Source organism: Hyla sarda, chromosome 10 (assembly GCF_029499605.1).
Source record: "Hyla sarda isolate aHylSar1 chromosome 10, aHylSar1.hap1, whole genome shotgun sequence".
In the NCBI taxonomy this organism is placed as follows: Eukaryota; Metazoa; Chordata; class Amphibia; order Anura; family Hylidae; genus Hyla; species Hyla sarda.
In genome coordinates this window covers 58,710,809-58,730,077 of record NC_079198.1, presented here as the reverse complement: position 1 = coordinate 58,730,077, position 19,269 = coordinate 58,710,809, and the positions used below count along the sequence as shown (strand labels likewise).

At 40.9% G+C, this 19,269-nt stretch overlaps 1 protein-coding gene across 1 annotated transcript in view; it reads left to right on the top strand.

Annotated features, from left to right (window-relative positions):
- Positions 1-19,269, top strand: part of LOC130293840 (cytoplasmic phosphatidylinositol transfer protein 1-like) — a 218,742-nt gene that overhangs the window by 75,739 nt on the left and 123,734 nt on the right. The window contains exon 2 of the mRNA XM_056542999.1: positions 10,667-10,815. Within this exon, the coding sequence (XP_056398974.1) occupies positions 10,667-10,815 (149 nt within the window). The remainder of the gene's footprint in view (positions 1-10,666; positions 10,816-19,269) is intronic.

Sequence of the window (19,269 nt, the reverse complement as noted above, 5' to 3'; positions counted from 1 at the left end):
TGTGGTAGATGGCGTGGGCCGTGCCAGGGAGCGGAGTCTAAGGTGTCACTGGTTTTCACCAGAGCAAAGTGGGATGGATTTGCTCTCGGCAGGCGGCACCCAGGTCGCTACCCCCGGCACGACTTGACCACACAGGCGGCTGAGGAGATTTGAAGCACAGGAGGGATATGGCAACTTGTGGTCTGGATAGCAGAAGGTCAGGGCAGGTGGCACAGGTGCTAAGTCAGGAACATAGCAGGAGGTCAATAGGCAGGTGGCACAGGAGCGAGGTCCGGTCTCAGAAACAATGGGGTCTGGAACATGGCAAGGCAATACACACAATTGCTTTCTCTCAGGCACTAGGGTAAACAAAGATCCAGCAGAGGTTAATGAGAGGTGCAGATACTTATAGAAAATGTGCAGGTGTAAAGGATAATTACTGGCGCACTGGCCCTTTAAATCTATGAGCTCAAGCGTGCGCACGCCCTAGAAGGTGGGGGCACGCACACCGGCGCTGGGAGAGGACCGGAGGGACAACAGGCAGGATGTAACTTGAACACATATCCTGCCTAATATAAAGTAAGAAATTTGAATTAGGTTCTAGAAATCCCTAAATAGAAATATGTCCCTATAATTGTGATTTTAATAAATATCACACTATGTACATTTCTTTTTGTTACCCCATGATGGGTCACACTTCACTCATCCAATTTCATCAGTGCCAAAAGGCCTGAAATGTACTCAATGACCTCTAGCTTATAAGGAGCTAATCCTGTCTTCCTTTTATGCTAGAAAAGCAGTAGCTGAGAAGCTCCAGAGAACATGGGCAAAATCATTTTCAATAGTTCTCAGTATTGAGACAGTAACTATTACCAGAACTTGATAGGACTGCTTATCCTTCTTTACTGAAAACAGGGCAAAGTACTACTTGAATTTCCGAGAACACTAATATACCAAGAAAAAGTAAAAAAGTAAACAGTACTTTAATTTTCATTTGACCCATTTTTTATGTAACTGCTTGGTTAAAATATTGTCACTTTAATGATATCCTTAGCATTTGAACAGACTTTTTGCTCTCCTATGAAGAAGGAGCCAAAATAAACACATAAAATCTGGTAGAGAAAATATTTCTAGACCTGGAGGCACACCCGGGAGAGTAGAATATCTGTGATACACTTTCCAGATGTCTGGCATTTTAATACAAAGTATCTCTGAAAAATTCTAGTTTGCTAGTAAAAAATGCATTAAATCCAGTGGAGATAGCTGCTGTTGCAATCCACGTGTTATGTATTTTTCCTTTATTAGTGGAAGCTCTCTAATGAAACAAAGACTGCAACAGGCTGGTAAAAGAACTTTAAGTGAAGCTATCAGGTGATTTCTGCTCCCCAACTAAGGATGTGATAGAGGGAGAGAAGCAGATCTCTTAGATATATAGGTTTATGTGATTTGAAGGAGGATTTCTGAGTAAAAAGCTTAGAAAATCCTGGCAGGACTCCTAGGAGAGACAGTAAGAGTCCTACTTTACCCGCCCACACAGGATGATTGACAGTTCACTCTGTACACACACTGATACAGGAAAAACTGTCAGGCATCATGTGTGGATACTAGTATTGTGGACTAATATTGGTGTCCACTCCCTTAATTAAACAACTCCCAAAGAGCATAGAGAAAATTGTAAGGGGGAGAAAATTATTGACGTGCTAGTTAAAACATAGCTTTTAATGTATAGATTAAAACACACTGAATTAACAAGGTGATGTATAGATAGTGACAGGGCAATATTGTCAGCCCTGTAACTTAAGAATAGACACAAACAAGGCTGTTAAAATTGCATGTGTAGAGATTGCCCCACACATGCAAAAGCCTAATTAGAATGTATGCTGGTACTGTAATAATTCAAATTAGAACTACTAGCTCCGTCCAACGCGTTTCAGCACATTGTTACATGTGACCTCATCAGGGGCTGACAGGCATAAAAGATTACAGTTATTACATATAGTGAATAACATCAGAGGTAGCTGATACAGTAGCGACCCCTGAGAAGAGCGTGCTTGATGTCCTGCACTAGTGCTCTACACAGCATATAGACAACAGGACCCACATGCAACAGTTCTGGCGTCTATCTAGGATAAATCCTGATGATGTGTGTGTAAACCCGCAGAGGCGGGGAGCCAAGCGTTCAAGCTGGCTGCTAGCACACAGGCGCTTGGCTTGGCTCCCCGCCACTGCGGGTTTACACACACATCCTCAGGATTTATCCTAGATAGACGCCAGAATTGTTGCGTGTGGGTCCTGTTGTCTATAGGCTGTGTAGAGCACTAGTGCATGACATCAAGCACGCTCTTCTCAGGGGTCGCTACTGTATCAGCTACCTCTGATGTTATTCACTATATGTAATAACTGTAATCTTTTATGCCTGTCAGCCCCTGATGAGGTCACATGTAACAATGTGCTGAAACGCGTTGGGCAGAGCTAGTAGTTCTAATTTGAATTATTATAGTACCAGCATACATTCTAATTAGGCTTTTGCATGTGTGGGGCAATCTCTACACATGCAATTTTAACAGCCTTGTTTGTGTCTATTCTTTAGTTACAGGGCTGACAATATTGCCCTGTCACTATCTATACATCACCTTGTTAATTCAGTGTGTTTTAATCTATACATTAAAAGCTATGTTTTAACTAGCACGTCAATAATTTTCTCCCCCTTACAATTTTCTTCAGGCATCATGTGTGGGCAAGGTAAACAGGAATCTCAATGTCTTCCCTGGAGTCCTATCTAAATTTCCTTTGTTATTTACTCAGAAATATTTCTCCAAATCATATAAACCTACAGGATATGTCATAGAGATCAGCTTTTCTCCATCTTTTAAAAGCTGCTGTCAGATAGGGCAGCAGAAATCCCTTGACAGGTTTTCTTTAAGAGCAGTAACTACATTGCTTTTTTTAATGGAGCTTTTTAATGTAGATCCCATACAGCCATTTCATATATTTTCTAAAAACTCTTATAGTGCTTGCCTAGTAAGGAGTCTACATACATCATCAGCATCGAGCAAACAAAACCAGACGGGCTCTTCCATTATGCAGCATTCTTATCATTGCACTAACCTATATTTCTACCAGTGTCCTAGAGTTATATAGTTAAAACATAAGAACACTGAAGAGAGTTTGAGCATCTATAAACATGTAGTGTACCATAACACATCATACATTCAACCACATTATGACTCCATACAACCTCAAGGCTATATGAAACCATAATATAGCACCTACAGAAGTGTATATGGCCCTTGTGTGGTTCTGTATACCTGCGGGTTCACACAAAGGCTAATTTTGGTTTAATTCATAACAAACCTATCTGAAAAAAATGTGCCATGTTCCATCTAGTGCGACATATTAGAAATATTTACAACTAGAATAGAAACCTTCAGAACAAATTGCTGTACCTAGGCAACTTAGACAGCATTGTAGTAATGGTATTCAGCCCTATGTTCCACCATAGAGGTTCTATGCATATGGCTCTGTCAAGTGTATGATACCTGAGGACATACATATAGATATGGCCTAGACTTCATTAGCACAATGCAGAAACGGAGTACTGTAAAGTCATTTGTACAAAAAAAATCAAGTACACAGACACAGGAATGGCTGTCTGTCAACCAATAAACTTCAATGCAGTGTAGGATCAATTTGCAAACTTGAATTGCTTAAAACTTAACGTTAGTAATAATAAAATAAGGAACCAAACATGCAAACAAAAGGTGCCCCAATCAGTGAGGATGTCCCGCCAACTGCTGCCACCAAGGAGGTGTATTAAAGTATCTCACAAATGAGTATCACCGATTCATACACTTTACATGTGAAAACATTGACTGCTTTTTGCGATACTCATTGTATTGTAAATATAATATGCAAATAATACATGTAAATAAAATAATCAAATACATTCCGTAACTTTTATTTTATAATTTATTTATTTATTTAATAAACAAATATATGGTATGTGATAGTCAACACAGCACTGCTTAGCCAGTCTTCGGACTAAATGATGTCCGCATCCGAGACCACAAGGGTTAGTAAACACAGTGACACAGCAAGCCAGCTCTTTGAGAATAGTGGTTTTTATTACCTCATGTACCACATGCAATGTTTTAGTCTCTCCATGACACCTTTATATTTGAGACATGAGTTAATAGAAACCAATGTGCTTAAGATATATATATATATATATATATATATATATATATATATATATATACACACACATATATATATATATATATATATATATATATATAGATATATATAGATTAGTTAGGAGTAGCCGTATTAGTCCAGTGATGCAAAAAACAAAATCATCGGTAGTTGCAGTATCTTGTAATACCTTTTTTATTGGACTAACAAGAGTTAGTCTTGTTAGTCCAATAAAAAAGGTATTACAAGATACTGCAACTACCGATGATTTTGCTATATATATATATATATATATATATATATATATATATATATAGTATAGATTCATGTCTCTGCATAGTAAAATATGGAATGTCCTTGCACTTTTCATTAGCAGTTGAGTCATTTTGCAATAACAGCAATATATTGTCACACCATAGAGAGACATAGGGGGAGATTTATCAAAACCTGTGCAGAGGAAAAGTTGCCCAGTTGCCCATAGCAACCAATCAGATCGCTTCTTTCATTTTTAACAAGGCCTCTGCAAAATGAAAGAAGCAATCTGATTGGTTGCTATGGGCAACTGGGCAACTTTTCCTCTGCACAGGTTTTGATAAATTTCCCCCATACAGTTTATATATTTTGCATGTATGGGTCCATAGAAATTCTGGATGTGCATATGTAATATGACCTTATAGTAGTGCAGGGATATACTCCATGGGATGCAATTATGTTTGTGAAATGTGTGGAATGATTTGCTTGTACTCCGAATAATAAGTATTATCCTGTAACTTGGTTTCTTAGGTTAGGACACATCTAACAAGTTTAAACTTTCTCTGACCTAAGTGTTAGATTGAGAGTAAGGAAAAACTAAACCCTCCTGGTCACTTAAAACCACTTTTAGCTCCAGGGCAATAATACAGGAATTTATGGGAACTAAACCCATAGCCCGTCCCAGCCCTCTCACCAACCTATGTATTTGTCTAAATATCATTCATTAGCTATGTACAGCAGTTTGTTTCCCTATTTCATCTGTCACTTACAGGCAGGAAATGAGAGAAAAATGTAATTCTCAAATCCACCTCGTCTTGGCGTAAACCCCTCACTGAGACAAGCCTCCACCCTTCAGGACAACACCACCTGATTTCTCACAGATTTCTATTTGGTCTAGACCTCTGGCTGTACAGCCACACCTCGCCTCCTCCTCCCCTCCCTGTGTGAGAGCTTGTGAGCTGTGAAAGAAAACCAGTGAAGATTCATAGTCCCAACTGAGCACATAGCTGCTGTTTTTCTGCTGGAAATCTAATCACTGACTTCTGCTATTCAGAGCACAGCATTATTTATAGGAGCGATAGTCTTAAAGAAAACTACAGTGTGTGTGTGAGCTTCAGTGTAAGCCTGCACTCAGATAGTGAAAGCAGTTGGCTGGCAGGCATTACACAGAGCTGCACTGACTTCTGGGAATTGCAGTCTGTGCTGAAAACAAGTAAAAAGTAATTAGGAGACATCAGGGGCCAAAGGAGCTGGTTTTTGTTTTTCTTTACTTCCCTGGAGTACCCCTTTAATGGTTGTCCAGTGAAAGAAACAACCTGTGTTTGGTGTCAAAACATGGGACCACGCTGTAGTATATGTTTTTTCTGCATACCTCTATGTGCTGCAAATTAAAATTGGGAGCGGAAATGCAAGTTTGCGCAATGAAAATAATTTATCATTCAAGTACACCAATTTATTTAAAAAAAAAAAATGTCATACTTTTGCGTCGCTTATGCCACTTTGCTGCAGCCAAGAGCAGGTCATTGGTATAAACTATAGCAGAAGTCTAAGCCAATTTGTGTAGGGGCTAGCATATCTTATTAGTAAGGCCAGCAAATGAAACAATGGACTAGAATCCCCACAAAATGTTTTGTTCACACGGCGGAAGGGTCCTATTATCTTCAACAGGATTCTCCTGCACCATGCATGCGGCTGAATTTTTTGCGCTGAAAAATCTGGCTGCAATTCAAATTCTGGCCTCCGCTAGTGTTGAGCGGCATAGGCCATATTCGAATTCGCGAATATTCGCGAATATATGGACGAATATTCGTCATATTCGCGAATATTCATAATATTCTCGTTTTATTTTCGCATATGCGAATATTCACGTGTGCGAAAATTAACATATGCGAAAATTTGTATGTACAAAAATTTACATATGCGAATATTCGCATATGCAAAAATTCGCGCACCAGTCTCACACAGTAGTATTAGAACCTTCTTACACCACATAAGCTGGAAGCAGAGAGGGATGATCACTGTGATGTGTACTGTGAAAAAAAAAAAACGAATATTCGTAATTACGAATATATAGCGCTATATTCGCGAATATTCGCGAAGTCGCGAATATGCGATATTCGCGAATAAAATTCAAATTGCGAATATTCATGAGCAACACTAGCCTCCACAGGAAGAATTGACTTTCCAAGTCTTTTGGGGGAATCCACTCACAAATGCATTGTCGTCTATGGGGACAGCACATTTCTAAGCGGTCTGAGCACTGACTGATTCAGCACCTGCCACAGAAACAATGTCCAACCGGAAGTTTTCTGGCCGGACATTTCGCAAAAATTCTGCTGTGTTAACAGGGCCTTTCTGTCCTCAGAGCAGAATACTTGTTTATATTTTTCTTTATATGAGTTCATAAGTATGAAATGTATAGGTTGTCCACTTTAAAATGCCTAATGAAAAGAATAACCTGTTCAGTAATATGTTCTCTATTACTATGGGACTTGTTGGTAAATCATTTATATTTCTGGGAAAGATTTCAAAAGATCATTGCCAGAGATGTGCCACTTAGCATTACATAACAAACATGCCGTTTTCTTCTTTTCATTAGGGATATTCTGGGTACTTCCTAGTGTAAATACGAGCTGGTTCATTGCCCAAATTAAGGCATCTTTCAGAAGCATAAATAACAATGGACTTGGAGATGTGTTTTCCTTTTTCCTTTCCTTTTACACAGTGACTGCAGATATCCCCCTGGCCTTTTTAACACATCATCAACTCTTGAGGCCCCCACCTTAAATCACCTTGCTGAAACTGTTGGTGACATGCCAAAATCCCTTGTCTTTGTTTTTTTTTTTTGTATGTGTGCTAACCTGTGTTGTGTACAAACAATTGGTATATGACACAGTCTGTACCTGTGTATTTTAGCTATGTTTTCAAACTGGAGTTATAGTGCTATATGTCTATATACCTGTAATCAACTGTTACAAAAATCCCATGTCTTAGGCAATGTCAAGACCCTCTATTTCAAAGATTTCTTATGAAAAATGTAGGTCTTAAACTTTTATAAATGTTTTTTGTATGCACATCAAGCATTTATAACTCCTATAGACATAACTTCCTGAATGTATAAATTGTGTATGGATTCTCTGTAGTAAATCAAAACAGGTCGCTGATATGTTCTTCAAGGTCTATTGAAGACAAAAGCCACAGACATAGAAGGGTTATAAAAAGACACAGCCAGTGATGTAATACAGTTGTATGGGTGAATTATCACTAAGAAAATACATTGTTCTCAATCAGAAAATTGCTGTAATCAAAGAAAATTATTCAGGAGAAACTAACATACTATGTGAGGCATAGAACATAAATACACAACACAATGGAAATGAGTCATTACCCATTTCAGAGAAGATGACAGCTTTTACCCATGATGTGCTTACCTTTAAAATAAAAAAATATATAAAAAAAATAATTTAAAGTACTTAAAGCATCATTGAGATAACCCTAGTAGCTGTTATTGGACTCATGGCATGGAAAGATCTAGCTTAAACCCGTTAAGGACAAATCCCATTTTCACCTTAAAGGGGTACTCCGGCGCTTAGACATCTTATCCCCTATCCAAAGGATAGGGGATAAGATGCCTGATCGTGGGGGTCCCGTCACTGGGGACCCACGTGATCTTGCATGCATCACCCCAGATAAAATCAGTCCCCGGAGCATGTTCTCTCTGGGTCTGATTACCGGCACCCACAGGGCAGGCGGCGTGTGATGTTACGCCTCCGCCCCCGTGTGATGTCATGCCCCGCCCCTCAATGCAAGCCTATGGGAGGGGGCGTGACCAGGCCAATTTTATTTTTGCACTTTCATTTTTTCCTCCTCGCCTACTAAAATCCATAGCTCCTTTATATTTCCATATAAGGGCTTGTTTTTTTGTGTGACCAATTTTACTTTGTAATGAAACCTCTCATTTTACCATAAAATGTACGGCGAACCCCAAAAAACATTTTTTAGGGAGGAAATTTAAATGAAAACCACAATTTTGCTCATTTTGGAGGGTTTTGTTTTCAGGCTGTACACTTTAGGGTAAAAATGACATGTGTTTTTTATTCTGTGGGTCAATATGATTAAAATGATACCCATGGCTAGATACTTTTATATTTTTGTAACGCTTAAAAAAAATCTGAACAAAATAAATCTGTACAAAATAATTCATCTAAAATTGCCCTATTTTGAAAACCTATAACTTTTTCATTTTTCCATATATAGGGCGGTATGAGGGCTAATTTTTTGCGCCATCATCTGTAATTTTTATCGATACCACATTTGCATATATAAAACTTTTAGATTATTTTTTATAAATTTTTTTGTAAAATGTGACAAAAAAGCTGCATTTTTGGACATTTTGTTTAAATTTTTTACGTTTATGCCATTCATTGTACAGGATAATTAACATTATATTTTGATAGTACTGACATTTTTGCACGCGTCAATACCAGATATATTTTTAAAAAACAACAATTTTTAAATCTGTAGCAATCGTTTGATTGCTAATACTGTTCAGTGCTATGTATAGGACATAGCACTGCTCAGTATTATCGGTCATCTTCTGCTCTGGTCTGCTCGATCTTAGACCAGAGCAGAAGACCCCGGCAGACGGCCGAAGCAAGGTGAGGGGACCTCCGGCCACCATCCTGGATGATCTTTTTGGAACACAGAGCTCTCTGCTAACATCTCTGTCCATTTTAAGAACTGTCCAGAGTAAGTGAAAATCCCCATAGAAAACATATGCTGCTCTGGACAGTTCCTAAAATGAACAGAGAGAGCACTGTGGTCATGATGTCAGCAGAGAGCTCTGTGTTCCAAAAAGAAAATAATTTCCTCTATAGTATTCAGCAGCTGTTAATGGGGTATTCCAGGCCAAAACTTTTTTTTAAATATCAACTGGCTCTTGAAAGTTAAACAGATTTGTAAATGACTTCTATTAAAAAATCTTAATCCTTCCAATAGTTATTAGCTTCTGAAGTTTTCTGTCTAACTGCTCAATGATGATGTCACGTCCCGGGAGCTGTGCATGATGGGAGAATATCCCCATAGGAGCTGCACAGCTCCCGGGACGTGAGTCATCAGAAAGCAGTTAGACAGAAAAAAACAACTCAACTTCAGAAGCTAATAACTATTGCAAGGATTAAGATTTTTTAATTGAAGTAATTTACAAATCTGTTTAACTTTCCGGAGCCAGTTGATATATATATATATATATATATATATATATATATATATATATATGTAAAAAGTTTTGGCCTGGAATACCCCTTTAAGTACTGGAAGGATTAAGATTTTTTAATAGAAGTAATTTACAAATCTTTTTAACTTTTTCGCACCGGTTGAAAAATAAATTCTCCACCGGAGTACCCCTTTAACAGGCTGGCATGCCATAGTGGCACTTGTTTGCATTGGCATTGTTGTTTTTTCCTTTTTTGCCGCATTGTTACTATTATCTTTCTCTCTTTTATATACATTTTTGGGTTATGTTTTTAAGACAGGAAATTCATATTTAAAGTAACAATGATCCAAAATGAATTTATTTCCTAGATGCTTACATACATGTGACTAGTAATAATTTATACATGTACAAGTCTATTTGCATTTCAATAAGTGTAGCTTTAATTCCTCACATAAAATAGAATATGCTTCACACCTTCTTCATAATGGGTAACATTATTAACATTATAATACATGAACCTTTCTTTGTAAAAAAAAAAGAGCAGCAGTGGGCGAGGAAGCTGTGTTATCCTGCCGTTCTGTAGATTTAGATCATTGCAGTATGTTCATGAAAAAAGAACATAATTATATGGTAGGGAAACCCTGTAACTAGTTCTCTCTCACTCCATTGTTTCTCCATGAGGCTTGACTTTTCTAGCACTTCTGAAGTCAGTGGGAACTAATGCTGCTTGTCTGGACAGGAGAACAATGTCAGTTCTTCCCACGCTTTCCTCTGCCTGTGATTCTCTGCCTATGAGCAATGCAGTGTCTAACAAGTTAGCATGCCCCAGATTCCCACCTGTTAAAACATGTTGTTCTGCATTGATTTCAGCTTAAAAATGTCATTTCAAACATGAAAAAAAATCTGGAAGCTGCGCCACCAATGCATGTCAAATCAGGTCTTGTGTTATACAGAACTCTGCTTACACATACAGAGCTTGTTGTATCACAATCCACTTACCTTGTCACGTGCCTCTTCTCTTTACAGTACAGGATTGGACAGCTGTACATGATCAGCAAGCACAGCCATGAACAAAGTTCTGATGGAGAAGGAGTAGAAGTGATCATCAATGAACCTTATGAAGATCCCATTCATGGCAGAGGACAATACACCGAGAAGAGAGTCTACCTGAACAGGTGTGATATTGCTCTGCCATAAAGCATTTGGATACCATTATCAAAATACAGTGACCCCCCCCCGACCTACGATGGCCCCAACATACGATCATTTCAACATATGATGGCCTCTCAGAGGCAGCATCAACATACGATGCTTTTGTATGTCGGGGCCATCGCATAAACGGCTATCCGGCAGCGTAGACTGCTTCAGCTGCCACCGGATAGCCGTTTACGGTGCCCCGTGGGGTCCGCTGACGATCACTTACCTGTCCTTGGGGCTCCGGCGCGTCCTCTTCAGGATCCCCGGCATTGCCAGCGCTCTTCATCGTCGTCATCACGTCGCTGCGCACGCCGTTCCATCATCCAATAGGAGCAGCGTGCATAGCGACGTGATGGCGGCGATGGAGAGCGAGAATGCCAGTGAAGCAGAGGCCTTGCCGGGGATGCGGGGACAGCGATGGAAGGCGACATCCAGGGCAGAGGTGACGAGCAGTGACGGTCCAGAGCAGCAGGGACTCGTGAGTACAAACTCCAATACCAGTGGTCTTCAACCTGTGGACCTCCAGATGTTACAAAACTACAACTCCCAGCATGCAAGTTTTGCAACATCTGGAGGTCAGCAGGTTGTAGACCACTGTCCTATACTTTACATTGCACGGATCCCTCAACATACGATGGTTTCAACAAACGATGGTCCATTTGGAACAGATTACCATCATATGTTGAGGGACCACTGTATAAACACCCTCTTTAGATAATTTCCTATTGATTACATTTATTGGTAAAATTGAAAGTTACTTTTTTAAATACTTGCAATTTTAGGAAGAGCTTTATAAAAATGACATGTATGCAAAGTTATACCTTGTTTATATATTTCTGCCACAATTTCTGATACCTTTGCTAAACAGTAGCTGAAGAAGCCAAAGCAGCTGCTACAAAATTCGGCTTGGAAATTGTGGTGTAGCAGCCTCACGTTGCCTTTAATGGAATTTTGCTGTGGTTGGACATCCTGTATATGCCATCATTTTCATAAATATTGGGTTAGGGAATATGCTGCTGTCTGGCTTAAAGTGAACTCTGGTACTTAACAACTTTTCCCCTATGCACAGGCTAGGGAATAATTGTTTGATCGTGAGGGGTCCGACCACTGGGACCCCCTAGTGTGTGTAGACCTCTGCACGAATTAGTGGTTGACACATGCCCATCGTGTATCCCTAAGGGAGAGCAGAAGATACACAACCGAACTATCTCCGGCTCTCCCATAGAGATGCATGGAGGGGGTGTGTTGGCCACTGCTTTGTGTGGTAGTCGGCACAGCTCTGTGCGTGGGGCGAGCCAGGGATGCCAGGCAGGAGATCACAGGGGGTCCCAGCTGTCTAACTCCCCCCCCCCCCCCCCCCCCCGCGATTAGACACTTATTTCCTATTCTGTGGATAGGGAATAAGTTGTTACCTAGTTAAGTTGTTACCTATGCTACCAATCATTTGGTTACCTTGGTGTTATTTAGTTTAACGGACAGTTCAGTCACAAATAGGTATTCTTTAACTTAATGTTCATAGATAACAATGTTTTTTTTTATTTAAGCAGTTATGCAATTACACATTAAATACAATATATTCGGTTTCTTGAGCAATTAGCACAAAGGAAAACATTTCTGAAGGGGAAAAGTATATTTGCAATCTTGTGTTAATAGAAGGAGGAGGATTGGAATGGTAGAATGACAGCAAGACAACTTTTATGTTCTTTTGATAGAACTTGATAAAGACAAACATGGGCAATGAAAAGTGAAATAGATTAAGGAGAAAAGGTCAGTGCTTAAAGGGAGGGAAAATAAGACAAATCTACCAGTAGGAAGGCATAGCTGATATATACTGCCTATGTGCCATGATACAAGGCCAGACCCCTGATTAAAAACATTGGGCAGACTCCTTTTCTAACCCTTTCATACACATAGTACAGAAATCTCTGTTTATGACAAAGTTTTGGCTGTACCCTACATACATATATAGTGAAATGGCCATTGTCATTTCAAACTACTTCCCTCCATTTGAGAGCCTAAATGAGTTCAAAAATATTTGTAAATCACTTCATTTTCCAGAAATATCCCACTAGGTGTCTCACTTTCCTACAAACCGCTGTCTACTACGTGTTATTAGAGAATTCTGTCTCTATAGGGACCAAGACAGAACACAGATAAATACCTACGTTCCTATTATGTATACAGTAATGCCTCCTGAATGTAACCCCAACCCTTTAGTCATCATCATTTTCAACAGTTCACTGTGCAGGCCGAGGCTGCTTTTGCAATGTAACCCCTTTCTGTAATACTCTCTGCTACTGTTCGTTTCCTTTCAGCTTAAATAGCAGTTTGCAAGTCAAGTACATCAGTCACCCCCATATGCACTTTTACCAGCACTAACTATATCATGGCATGGCAGGGGAGGAGGGTTTACAAGTAGGTGCTTCCCTGTGACTGGCCAGAACAAAGAGGAAAGGAAGGCCAGGTGAGAGTAATGGTGAAAGCTGGGCCTTATAGTCGGTATCTGTGGAGATGTAGTTGAACCCTTTCTCACATACTCTACATGTTGTAAGTGTATCTTAACTCATTGCTACATTGCTACTTCATGTACAGTTCCTCCAATCGAAAATTTACCACAGAGATATTCTTTTAAAATAATAGAATATCTTTATACTATGATATTTGATGGAGTATGCCACATTTATTTATTGGAAAAAGCTCTCTTACCTCTGTATAAAATGGGAAGCATATAGAGATAAAATAGGGCCTTTTCCACCTCTATGGTGCCATATTTCAGTTTTGGGTAACTCTGAGTTTGTCGAAAGCCATAATATGATCATTTGCAGAAGTGATATGTTTACTATATGAAAAATGCTCATTATTCTTAATCCTTCTTGTAGTGAACTATTTCAATATGCCAGTATTACGTTTTATTTTGTTCTTCTCCATTAAGGCTTCTAAATGTATGTATGACAGCAAATAATAAACATACAAATTATAAGGCAAACACACAGCTCTGTATCTAATTGCTTGGAACTATAAATCAACCATTAGCAAAACAACATCACACATTGATGTTCTGACCATATTCAAATTATCCTTGATGTTAAAATCTATAAGGTATTAAGGGAAGAGCAGCATGTGTAGTGAGCTGTAACAGTAGGAGAGCATTAACCATATTACATCTCTCCGACACCTCACAGTTTGTTCTAGAATAGCTGAGAGGAACTCATCAAAGTACACTGCGATGGAGATGTCAGTTGCGAACATACTGCAAAGACTCTGACTCACCCTCTTTGTATAAAAGTAGGGGAGTAAAGGCTGAAAATCTGCTAAAACTAGCAACTACAAAAAAGATAACTATAAATTTTCCCAGCTAACCTGGTGACATGCATGAATGCCTGCCCGGGTCAATCATTCACAGAGTACAATATGAATGTATATCCCAATCATTACCTGGCAGAAAAAAGGTGTCTGTATTTGAATAGAAAAGATTACAAGAAGAAGTGAGAGTATTATAAATCATTTGCTGTTCCATTGTGCTTTATCTCAATTGATATCATATTCACAGTGTGACTTATACGGCTACTGGGTGTAACCAATGTTTTCTATGTTTGTGTAGAGAGCACTGAAGGTCATTGAACAAAGTTTATTTTCACTAAAGGATAATTTAGGGATTTTGGGGGAGATTTATCAAAACCGGTGCAGAGGAAGAGTGGTGCAGTTGCCCATAGCAACCAATCAGATTGCTTCTTTCATTTTCCACAGGCCTCTAAAGAGGCCTGTGGAAAATGAAAGAAGCAATCTGATTGGTTGCTATGGGCAACTTCACCACTCTTCCTCTGCACAGGTTTTGATAAATCTCCCCCTTTGTCTACAAGGGCTCCCTAAAACTCAGTGAATTCAAATAATGAAATAGCTGAATGGTGAAAGCTGTTTCCCTTTTTTTCCAACTTTCTGGTGTTAAGAGATGAGGGACTTTTTTTTTGGGGGGGGGGATACTCAGCAATTTTTAATTTTATTATCTATCTTACGAAGCAATATGATTTTGTAAGAAGAAAAAAACATTTAAGGATAAGATTTGAGTATGACTATTGAAGTCTGAGAAATGGTGTCTAAGAAAACATGGTGAGGCCTATGTATTATGTAGGTGCCAGTGGCTACATATTGTAGGCAGTGATTTGCATTTGCCAAAAGACAGATTTTGCTTGTATTGATGACTGATTGCCAGATGGCCTAGTCAAAGGCCCAAAGTATACTCAACCCGAGTCAAAGAATGCAAAGATAAGCATCTTATCAAAGATGAGATTTAGCATTGGGTAAACCAGCTGGACTTTAACCCCTTAATGACAATGGACGTAAATGTACAACATGGTGCCGTGGTACTTAACGCACCATGACGTACATTTACGCTCCGCCATGACCGTGGCTATACGCAGCCAAGGATCCGCCGATAATGGCGGACATCTGCGATTGCGCGGATGTCTGCCATTAACCCCTCAGATGCCGTGATCAATACAGATAACGGCATCTGCGGCAGTGCGGTACTGTAAATGGATGATCGGATCACCCGCAACGATGCCGCGGGGATCTGATCATCCAGCATGGCAGCTGCAGGTCCCCTCACCTGGCTCTGGCTGTCTCCCAGGGTCTTCTGCTCTGGTCTGAGATCGAGCAGACGAGAGCAGAAGATCACCGATATACTGATCAGTGCTATGTCCTATGCAAATGATTGCTATAAATAGTCCCCTATGGAGACTATTAAAGTGAAAAAAAAAAGGTAAAAAAATTTGAAAAATCCCCTCCCCCACTAAAAATTAAAACGTCCGTTTTTCCCATTTTACCCTCCAAAAAGTGTTTAAAAAAAATTTATACACATATTTGGTATTGCAACGTGTGTAAAAGTCTGAACTATAATATATTAAAATATATTGTTAATTATCCTCTACGGTGAATGGCGTAAACGTAAAAAATAAAAAAGTCCAAAATTGCTGCTTTTTTGTTACATTTTATTCCAAAAAAAATGTATAAAAAATATATAAAAAGTAAAACCTAGGCAAAAGTGGTACTGATAGAAACTACAGATAATGGCACAAAAAATTAGCCCTCATACCGCCCCATATACAGAAAAATTAGAAAGTTTTAGGTGGTCAAAATAGGGCAATTTCAAACATACTCATTTTGTTAAAATGGTTTGAGATTTTTTTTTAAGCGGTACAATTATAGAAAAGCATATAAGATGGGCATCAGTTTAATCGTATTGGCCCAAAGAATAAAGAAAACATGTAATTTTTACCAAAAAGTGTACAGCGTGAAAACAAAACCTTCCAAAATTTGCTAAATTGTGGTTTTCTTTTCAATTTTCCCACATAAATAATATTTGTTTGGTTGCGCCGTACATTTTATGGTAAAATAAGTGATGTAATTACAAAGTAAAATTGGTGACACAAATAACAAGCCCTCATATGGGACTGGGGATGGAAATATAAAAGAGTTATGATTTTTAGAAGGCGAGGAGGAAAAAACGGAAATGCAAAAATAAAATTGGTCTGGTCCTTAAGGGGTTAAACCATAAACTAATGTTTGTCATGTAAGGTATAAGTGTATCTGAGTAGTCTTAAGAGTCAGTATTATTGAGCAAAATGTAATGCTGATGTGGAGCTCATGTTAAAGGGTCACTCTCATTAAAACTAATTTTTGCTATTGCACTCCTTATGGTAAATGAAAAATATTTCTAATATACCGTATTTATCGGCGTATAACACGCACTTTTTAGGCTAAAATTTTTAGCCTAAAGTCTATGTGCGTGTTATACGCCGATACATTGCCGGCGCCTATAGCCAGGGGGAGAGAAGCGGCGCCGACAGCCAAGGGGAAAGAAGGGGCAGCGGCACCCATTGCCGGCTCCGCTTCCCCGTTGCCTCCCCCCATCCCCGGTGGCATAATTACCTGGGTCGGGTCCGCGCTGCTGCAGGCCTCCGGCATGCGTCCCCGGCGTCGTTGCTATGCGCTGCACGGCGCGGCGCATGACGTCAGTGCGCCGCGCCATGCATAGCAACGACACAGGGGACGCGTGCCGGAGGCCTGCAGCAGCGCGGACCCGACCCAGGTAATTATGCCACCGGGGATGGGGGGAGGCAACGGGGCAGCGGCGCCGGCAATGGGTGCCGCTGCCCCTTCTCTCCCCCTGGCTGTCGGCCAGGGGGAGAGAAGGGCCGGCAGCAGGGCTCTAGACCCCAGGAAAGGCAGGGGGAGAGAAGTGGGCAGCGACGGCCTCTCTCCCGCTGCCTTTCCTGGGGGTGTATTGGGGTATACACGCGCACACACGCACCCTAATTTTACCATGGATATTTGGGTAAAAAACTTTTTTTACCCAAATATCTTTGGTAAAATGAGGGTGCGTGTTATAGGCCGGTGCGTGGTATACCCCGATAAATACGGTACTTTGTTTAAAAAAAAATTATTTTTCTATGTTTTATTTGTGCTTAACCTCTTAAGGACGCAGGGCGTATAGATATGCCCTGCATTCCGAGTCCTTAAGGACGCAGGGTGTATCCATATGCCCGTGGGAATTCCGGTCTTCACCGCTAGCCGATTGGGGACCGGAGCCGGATGCCTGCTGAAATCATTCAGCAGGCATCCCGGCATATCGCCCAGGGGGGTCATTATGCCCCCCCCCCATGTCGGCGATGGCCGCAGATCGCTGGACAATTCAGTCCAGCGATCTGCGGTGATTCCGGGTCAATCGGGTCTCCAGTGACCCGGTGACCCGGAATTACTGGCTGATCGGGGCCGTCTCTGCAGGGGTGAGGTGGCACTGGTGCCACCTCACGATCGCCCTGATTCGTCGGCCGACCAATCAGGGCGCCTGCTGCTGGTGTCACTCCCGCACCCGCTCCGCCCCTCTTCCGGAGGACGTGAGCGGGAAGAAGACCCCGGGTGCTGGGGACCCCGATCCCTGGCGTCCCTTTTAGGATCGGGGCCCCAGGAGCGACGGCCGCGGCGAGGGACTGACCTGCGACGGAGCAGCAGCAGGAGGTGAGTGACAGCCTCCTGCTGTTGCTTAGCAACAGCTCCCAGCATGCAAAAAGGGCATGCTGGGAGCTGTAGTTATGCAACAGCAGGAGGCAGACCACCACAACTCCCAGCATTACCTTATGGGCATGCTGGGACTTATGGTTTTGCAACAGCTGGAGGCACATTTTTTCTATGGAAAAGTGTACCTTCAGCTGTTGTATAACTACAACTCCCAGCTTGCACAAACAGCTAAAGTGCATGCTGGGAGTTGTAGTGGTGCATCTGCTGGTTGCATAACTACAACTCCCAGCATGCCCATTGGCTGTCGGTGACTGTTGAGAGTTGTAGTTTTGCAACAGCTGAAGGCACACTGGTTGTGAAACTCAGAGTTTTTTACCTAACTCAGTGTTTCATGACCGGTGTGCCTCCAGCTGTTGCAAACTACAACTCCCAGCAGTCACCTTACACCATGCACCGTACATGCTGGGAGTTGTAGTTTTGCAACAGCTGGAGGCACACTGGTTTTGAAACACTGAGTAAGGTCACAGACTCTGTGATACCTAACCAGTGTGCCTACAGCTGTTGCAAAACTAAAACTCTCAGCATGTACAGTCTGTCAGCGCATGCTGGGAGTTGTAGTTTTGCAACAGCTGGATGTCCCCCCCCCCCCCCATGTGAATGTACAGGGTACACTCACATGGGTGGAGGTTTACAGTAAGTATCGGGCTGCAAGTTTGAGCTGCGGCAAATTTTCTGGCGCAGCTCAAACTGCCAGCGAGAAGCTACTGTGAACCCCCGCCCGTGCGACTGTACCCTAAAAAAACACTACACTCACACAAAATAAAATAAAAAGTAAAAAACACTACATATACACATACCCCTACACAGCCCCCCTTCCCTCCCCAATAAAAATGAAAAACCTCTGGTACGCCACGGTTTAAAAAACAGAGCCTCCAGCTGTTGCAAAACAACTACTCCCAGTATTACCAGACAGCCACTGACTGTCCAGGCATGCTGGGAGTTTTACAACAGCTGGAGGCACCCTGTTTGGGAATCACTGGCGTAGAATTCCCCTATGTCCACCACTATGCAATCCCTAATTTAGGCCTCAAATGTGCATGGCGCTCTCACTTTGGAGCCCTGTCGTATTTCAAGGCAACAGTTTAGGGTCACAAATGGTGTATCGCCGTACTCGGGAGAAATTGTGTTACAAATTTTGGGGGGTATTTTCTGCTTTTACCCTTTTTAAAAATGTAAATTTTTTTTGAAAAGAAGCATTTTAGGTAAAAAGTTATAATTTTTTTTTTACATATGCAAAAGTCGTGAAATGTCTGTGGGGTATTAAGGTTTACTTAACCCCTTGCTACGTTCCCCGAGGGGTTTAGTTTCCAAAATGGTATGCCATGTGTTTTTTTTTTGTTGCTGTTCTGGCACCA